At 40.6% G+C, this 8,373-nt stretch overlaps 1 protein-coding gene across 1 annotated transcript; it reads right to left on the bottom strand.

Annotated features, from left to right (window-relative positions):
- Nucleotides 1-1,126: 1,126 nt before the first annotated feature.
- Nucleotides 1,127-7,644, bottom strand: LOC127220708 (zinc finger protein 728). Its single transcript, XM_051182634.1, has 4 exons — nt 7,592-7,644; nt 3,704-3,830; nt 3,241-3,336; nt 1,127-2,312 (listed from the first exon to the last, which is right to left on the bottom strand). Exons 1-4 carry the CDS (start codon nt 7,595-7,597, stop codon nt 1,219-1,221), a joined length of 1,323 nt encoding a protein of 440 aa, XP_051038591.1. The 5' UTR covers nt 7,598-7,644; the 3' UTR covers nt 1,127-1,218.
- Between the last annotated feature and the right edge of the window lie 729 nt (nt 7,645-8,373).

Genomic DNA, 8,373 nt, shown 5'->3' with positions numbered 1-8,373 from the left:
CCCCAAGATTGGCACATGCAAGGTGCACTGCCCTCATCCCGTAGTCTAGATACTCTTATGTCAATTAGAATTCATGAAAATGACCTGCAGACATGACTAAGGGTCAATCAGATCCAGGCATCCAATAGAGACTCCGTCACATATTGCTTGTCTGTGAAGTTGAAAACAGAAGGAAATAGGACATCTGCATTTGTAGAGCATCTCATCAGTGAAGATTAATTGGTGTTGATGAAGATTAAAAATATTACATAAGGTGTTCCTGAGTTATTTGTATGTATAGACTTTTGTGTTGATGATGATTAGTGATATTGTTGAAGGCTTTTCCACAGTTTTAGGTGTACAGAATTTCTCTCTCTTTCCTCCTTTCTTTTCTTCCTTCATTTTTTTCTTTTCCTTTTCTTTTTTTTCTTTTTTTGGTTTTTCAAGAAAGGGTTTCTCTGTTTAGCTTTGGAGCCTGTCCTGGAACTAGCTCTGTAGACCAGGCTGGCCTCGAACTCACAGAGATCTGCCTGCGTCTGCTTCCAGAATGCTGGGATTAAAGGTGTGTGCCACCACTGCCATTAGTGTAGAGTTTCTTACTAGTGTAAAGACTCAGAGAACACTTCTGATATGAAAGCCAGATAAAGGTCTTGCCACAATCTTAACATTTGTAGTGCACTATACCAATATGAACTCTATGATGTGGAAACAGGCATGAAGAACAGGTAAGCACCAGGGCACACTCCATGTTTGCAGAGACTCTTGCACAGCAGGGGTATTGCCAAGTGTGAGAACTTCTTTTTTCTTAATGAGGGACCTTTAAAGGCATTGCCATAGCCTTCACCATTGCGGTGTCTCTTCAGTATAAATCCTATGGGGGTCAGAAAGCATTCATTCCATGGAACACTCCCTACATTCTTTACATGCCTTTCACTGTATTTTTTGGTGATGGTTACGGTCTGAATTATTCCAAAGCTTTACCACATCCCTTACCATTAGGGCTTCTATTAAGAATGAAAATTTTGATACCTTTTTATAGTCTGAAGAAGTGTAAAACATTTTATGACCACCTTAAAATTTGTAGTGTTCTACTCCAGTTTGAGCTACTTTGTGTTGAGATGATAAGAAAGCTTATGAAAGAGTTGGCAACATTTTTCACACTCAAGGCATTTCTCTCCAGTATGGATTTTAGGTGTCCCAAAAGACCTTGGCACATTATTCACACTAGTGAGCATTCTCTCACAGATGATTTCTTTGGTGTTGCTTAAGACCAGAGGACTGGTAAAAGGTTTTGCCACATTCTCCACACTTGTAACACTTCTCTCCAATATGAACGGTCCGATGTCTAGAACGTGCTGTGTAAGTTCTGAAGTCTTTACCACAGTCTTTACACTTGTAGGGCTTCTCTCCAGAATGAATTCTTTGATGCTCTTGAAGGCTTCTAGAACTGTTGAGCTGTTTGCCACATTCTTCGCATCTATAAAGTTTCTCCATATTGTGAAGTAATTTGTGCTTTGTTAGGTATGACTTCGCAGAGAAGGCTTTTCCACACGCCTCACATTTGTATGGCTTCTCTCCAGAATGGATTACCAAGTGACTGGAAATTTGCCAGGAGGTGCTAAAGACCTCACTACACACTTCACACTTATAGGGTTTCTTCCCTGTATGGATTCTCTTATGTACAGAACGTAATGACGGGGTATGGAAGGCCTTCCCACATACTTCACACATGTAAGGTTTTTGTCCTGAGTGAATTCTCTTGTGCGCAGAAAGTAATGGTGGAGCATGGAAGGCCTTGCCACACACTTCACACTTGTAGGGCTTCTTTCCTGTGTGAATGTTCTTGTGGTCAGAAAGTACTGATGGACAATGGAAGGCCTTGTCACATATGTCACATTTATAGGGTTTTCCCCCTGTATGAATCCTCTTGTGTCTACAAAGTACTGATGGACAATGGAAGGCCTTGCCACAGATATCACACTTATAGGGTTTCTCACCCGTATGAATGTTCTTGTGTACAGAAAGTAATGATGGACAATGGAAGGCCTTGCCACATAATTCACACCTGTAGCGTTTCTCACCTGTATGAATTCTTTTGTGTACAGAAAATAATGATGGGGAGTGGAAAGCCTTGCCACATATTTCACACTTGAAGGGTTTCTCTCCTGTATGAGTTCTCTTGTGTACAGAAAGCAATGATGGGAAACAGAAAGACTTGCCACATTCTTCACACTTATAGGGCTTCATTCTTAAATGTGTCATCTGCTGGTTAGTATGTGGTGAGTCCCAATGGAGGGTTTTATCATGTTCTTTGCCTGTATATTGTTCTTTTCCTGGTAAGAAATTAATGAAAGCTAAGCAAACCTCTTTATAGTCACAGTGCTTATTTTTAAAAACAGAAACATTTACTAATTATTATACATGCATTTCCTTTTGTAAATGATAGGCTCTATAAAAATTTCTATAGCTATATTAAATGGAGCATAGTTAAAAAACACAATAGCTAGAAATCATGTAACCTTACTTTGAAATAAGACCATGGCAACATAGAACATAGAAAAACAACAACGAAAATAATAATCAAAGTCAAACATGGAATGAAGACATAACAAAAAGAGTTAATAAGACCCTTAAGAGTATTACACTAATGGAAATCAGTCCCGTAAAATATATATATATATATATATATATATATATATATATGTATATGTATACGTATATGTATATATAATGACTAGATAAACACAAAGTATAAAAGTAGTTAAATGTGGAAAACACATGTATACATAATTTATACATATCCTAAAACAGAGCTTTATTTTTGTAAGGTATAAAAGTTAGGTTAGATAACCAGAAGACTGTATTTACAATATTAAATAATACATTTCAAAGATTTAAGACAGGAAGATTTTATGCATGTTTTAAGAGGAAAGTAAATACCCAAGAAAATCATAATATGAAAAATAAGCCTAGTTCGCTTAGAAATGAGAGAGCTTTGGAGTCACAATAAACACAAGTTGGCCTTATGGGAGGAGGAGAACTAAGCATGGGAGACTTGAAGAAAGCATCATAAGCATCTGAAAGATGCTCTCCTTAGAAAGCATCATAAGCATCTGAAAGATGCTCCCCTTAGAAAGCAAAGGATAGAAAGGATATCCCTAGAAAATAATTTCCACCAAAACCTTTTGTCTCAATGGTCAGGATAAAGCCCAGATTCCTATTGGACCATTGATCTCCACCGACCCCCTAATCCCTACACACCTGGCTGCATGGTGGCAGTTGCTTGTCTATTCATGTCTAAAGGCTCTTGTTTTTGCTCCAGAAATGTCACCAGATATGGCTTTGATGAAGTAAGACCTGTTTGTATGAAAAGGGAACAACATTGTTAGCATGTTCTCCTGGGAATAACATGTCCTCTCCAGGATTGTACAGAAAGAATGAGAAGACACAATAAAGAATAGCAGAGAGTTAGTTCTTCACATCAGAATGCTTTGGAGGAATTTAGGATTTGAAGATCTTGAGCTTCATGTCCCTCAGTTATAAGGAAAAATATTAAAACTGAAGAGTGTGAAATTCTCTTAAGTGTGTACATACCCTGCTCATGCCACTTAATTTCCAACATTACCACTCACTGTTGTAAGTACAAATTCCCATCAGATATTCTCAAAGGTAGCAAGTTTCATGCTGACAATTATTAAGAATTTATCATGGAAAAGCTCCTCACCCAGGAACACCAGATTGCTATAATTCTCCAATATCACCTCCCTGTACAGATTCCATTGAGCAGGGCCCAGGCATTCCCACTCCTCGGCAGAGAAATAAATGGTCACATCCCAGAATGACAGAATATCCTGAAATAAAGAATAACGAATGAATACCACAAGTTGCATTTATTAAAACTGTCAATAATAACATACATACACAGAGGCATCATGTGCTTCTGCATACAATTCTAAAAGTCATCAAGAAGGAGGAGAGTTAGAAGCATTGCTAATATAGGTAAGCAATTTCCCTAAAACAAGTCTGACATAGTACCATGATATTACATGGGTTAATTTCAATGTAAAAGTTTGTTAGTAATAAGCCTGAGCTATTGACTGATCATTTACAAATAATATTAAGCTTCTGTGTAGTAATTAGGAAGCAGCTACCAGGACGAGGAGTGACTGGTCAGGACAGGAAACATCAATCTATAGAGAATTCCCAAAAGGTAAAAATAAATCTCCTATATGTCCCAACTATACCACTCTTTGGAGTAGTTTAAAAGACCTTGACATTCAGTCCATAGATAGTTGCTCTGCTATGTTTATTATTGTTCTATGTATAAGAGCTAGGAAATGGAAATGACACAAACATCCTTCAACTGACCAATGGATAATGAAAATGTGGTACATATACACTATGGAATACTCTGCAGCTGTAAAGAAAATAAGAGTCTCAGGTCAATAGATGGAACAAGAAAAGATCATATTGCGTGAAGTAGCCCAGATCCATGATGACAAACACTGCATGACCTTTGTCATCTGACCTCCTTGCTCTAAATCTTCAGATGTTTCTGCACATCCTGGAACAACTGCAGAAACCAGGAAGGTAAAGGAAGACCCTTGTGGGGATATGTATTGGGCACAGAGGTCTATGTATGCACATATGCACTTGAGGAACCTGCAATTCAAAGCATTCAGGATTCCTCCTTTAAGGGAAGGAATGCAAAACCTGTTTCCTGTCCAGAAGCCTAGAGTGGATTTTGCCTTCTGACCTATGTTTCATCTGTGGCTAGAGCTGATTCTGTCACAGGTCCCTATCCAGACCCTAATAAATTAGTTTATATGTTTTTCTCATTAAATCTATAGAACTTATCTATGTAGACTTTACAAAGAGTATCCTCATAGCCACATATGTTCTGTATTTAGCTTACTTTCTTCCTCAAAATGATTCATGTATGCTTGGTTGTGCATGCGGGACTGAGTTAATTATAACCATAAGAATTTTCATCTAATTGTGCTTGTGTGTAGATGTGCATAAAATCCTTCCCTAGGGGGTCACACTCCTGACATTTGAACCAATACCTGCTACCGAATTTCATTTGGCAGGACTGCCTTCTAGCTCCCCCATGTCTAGACATAAAGGTCAAAATACCCCTGCAGAGATACAGTAGGGTACCCACAGCGAGAATGCAGGGTCAATGTGACTTCATGAAGGAAACTAGGAACAATACTGGGGCACGAATTATGGAGAGACATGACCATGGATGTACTCTTGGACTCAGTGACAAAAAATTTTTAACTCAAAAGCTGAAAATGATTCCAATCCATGGGCTCAGGACTATTTCTTTCTTGGCTTTGTTTCTTTTGTTGTCAACCTACCACAAACAAAAAAAACTGATTACAGTTTCTGATAGTGGCTGACAAATTGAAACATACTTTTGAACTCAAAAATGTCATTGAATTGGAAAAGTGTCCTTGGACTCGCTGACTGAAATGTTGTAACTCAAAGAGAGAAAATGAAGACTAGGCTTACCTAGAATTTGCTATGAAGTAGAGGATGACTTTGAAGTCTGGATTTCCTGACTCATACTCAAAATGCAGAGAGGACATTGATGTGCCACAGATGATGCTTAATTTTAAATGTATGAAACTATTTGGGGCTGGTATGTTACATTTGAGTATGGTGCTGTAAAATCTCTACATTGTAAGGAAGCTGTTTTGATATAGAAGTCAGTGTGTTTTTCCCACTTCACAGAATGATACTATTTTCCCTACAGATTAGCAATAATAGCAAGTGTCTATTATTTTATATATGGCTGGAAACTCACTGGGAATTCCAGTAGATGGGACAAGGTGACTGGAAGCCTGTGTTTCCTAAGAGTAGACTTCAATGTCATGAGCCAGACTGCAGCTCACAAACACTTGAGTAATATATGCAATAACAATTGAGACTCACTCACCCGCCCTTGTCACACAGCCTTGGAAGCTAGAGGAAGGGGCTGTGAAGGAAAATTATTGATAAGAACCTGTGTCTGGCTGTGTGTGAAAAACTCTGAGAGTCTGTGTCTGCAGACTGATGGGTCATGGGGAAGTTCAGAACTGTGGAGAGACTGGAATTTTGCAGGTTCTGAGAGTAAAAAGCTTGTGACAATAAATGAAAGGGACTTTTACAATCCACTGACTTGGCAGAACAGGAACTTCCATCAATCCAAAAGCCAAGAATGTCACTAGATAGGAGCTTAAGCAGATAGAATAGGTCCCCCATCTCATATCACCGGCCATCCTGGGCTACCCACCTATACACTTTAAAGTTGCCTTGATTAATAATATTCTTCATTCTGTGAACCCATGAAACTGTTTCTATGTCTGAGCATGTTATTCAGGGTAACCTAATTTTTGTTCCCAGGGCATGGTCATACAAATATCTCCAAGCTAAACTATCTCCTGTCCCTTTAAGACTAGAGCAGCAGTTGTCAAAGGAGGAAGAAACTTCTACGTGCAAATTAAAGGGCCCTGAATGGGCCACAGCTTTTCTAAGTTACATTCTATTATCTCTAGCTCAGCATGAAAACTTAGGCAAACTTTTCCAGAACTGTTCAGACAGCATCAGGGAACCTGGGTACTACATTCAGTGACAGAGATGTTTAAGGGAGTGTAGACACTATCAATAAAGTGAAAAGACAGAATGATAACTTGTGATGAGAGGTCAGTGTACACAGCCTGCCAGACCAGCAGGGCCGGTTTTTCCTCTCCCTTTCAGAGACATTCAAGCCTTCTCCTGGCAATCATGAGGTCCATTTCTCTTATCACACCAAGTCCTCTCTCCCATCTGAAAAGGAGTCCAAACTTCTGACATCACACAGTATCAAACGGAATTTTTGTGTAGTATTATTTTCTAGTCTCTTCCATTCTGCAGTGTAGTATGTATTTGTAATTGTATGGATTGTTCAATGGTCGTTTACTACCTATTACAAAACTATACCGGGATGTTTATGTGATGGTTAAACATAGGAGTACACATCAGGGATTCCTATTTAACCGGAGGCATACAAATCATCCCAAAGGAAAGGGAACCAACATCCCATACAACAGCAGCACTCACAGGACTTGGTCTCTGGGAACTAGGTACATTAGAAACCACTCTGGGCATAAACCAGGAGTAATAGACAGGCTATAAATTATAGGAGGGATGAGTTGTACACATGGTCTCAAAATCCAGAGAAATCTGACGCCAACCAAAACAGCAAGGGTCACTAGGGAGAGCATACTTCCCCAGCCAGTAGGAAAGGAAGTTAGTTCCCTTCCCTCCGCAGACAGGAGAGTCACAGACCCTCACTGCCCTTGAAACCCTGTTCTCTCCCACTTTCTCCAATCCTTGACTATTGACGCAGAGCTCCAGTCCCAGGAGCACAGGTGGACTCGGGCAGCAGGGCGTGCTAAGAGACTGGACACCCCAGCACGTGGCTCTGCCAAAGCGCTCTCTCCCCTGTCAAACCTGCACCCAGGTGCAGTGGTCCAGCCCAGGTCAGCACAGCAGCACCTCCAGGTCTGGGTCTCCTGCCTCCCAACCAGCCCATATCTTGCACAGTCCCTCAGATCTGCAGGACGGCGCTGCACCGTGCACCAACCTCCATGGCAGAGATCCAAGCGCAGCGCTGAGCAGGACCAGCACCTAACTTTGGAGAGAAGCTAAGTTAGAAGACTGAACGCGGAAGTTTGGGGTCCATAGCCCCTTATTGTGACGTCACATTGTGCGGGACTACATTTCCCACAAGGCAGCGCGAAGGACTTCCGGGATCCCACAGAAGGTGGTTTGCACTGTGCTTGGATTCCTGCCCCCACTCTGCAAAGGGGAAGTTAGAAGGAAACAGACTTGATCACAGGGACAGCACGGGATTCGCACTGTTTCAGTCCTGAGATCTCAGCACCCGATGTTAGCCTGCCAGCCGAGCCTTTCACGGTCTTGTTTGCCGCGTTTCGTAGGCATTTCCGCTGAAAGGTTCTGATGTTAAAGCTCAGGTCTACTTACTATGAGATCTTAACTACCGCATGGAAACTCAGATTCATCTGTTTTACTTATAATAAGGAATCAGGAAGCTAATGTAGGACTGAGCATCATCTTTTCAAGATGCTTTTTGAAGCTGCCCTTGGTGACCCTGCCTGTCATCCAGTGTCTCAGGAGCTAAAGACAGAAGAACCAGAAAACAAGGCTAACAATGACAATTTATAGATGTGTTACATATAAGCACAATGTAGAAGATGGACAGTGGGCTAGCTCAGGGTAAAGAACATGGCTATGATGAAGATGGCTTTTCTTTAATATCCTCTGCTTACACAGTGTGAGCCACGCATGGACCAGACTCCACAGGTGGAATGGGGTTTATATGAACCCTGGAATCCACACAGTGAA

Source organism: Phodopus roborovskii, unplaced genomic scaffold, assembly GCF_943737965.1.
Source record: "Phodopus roborovskii unplaced genomic scaffold, PHOROB, whole genome shotgun sequence".
In the NCBI taxonomy this organism is placed as follows: domain Eukaryota; kingdom Metazoa; phylum Chordata; class Mammalia; order Rodentia; family Cricetidae; genus Phodopus; species Phodopus roborovskii.
Note: the sequence above shows the minus strand (reverse complement) of the source record. Positions and strands in the feature narration are given on the sequence as shown.

Excerpts from the sequence above, each read along its gene's own strand:
- LOC127220708 (XM_051182634.1), bottom strand. Across the intron at positions 3,337-3,703 it reads TAGCAATCTGGTGTTCCTGG|GTCTTACTTCATCAAAGCCA; the intron begins GTGAGGAGCTTT and ends TCATACAAACAG. Across the intron at positions 2,313-3,240 it reads AACTGCCACCATGCAGCCAG|GAAAAGAACAATATACAGGC; the intron begins GTGTGTAGGGAT and ends ATTTCTTACCAG.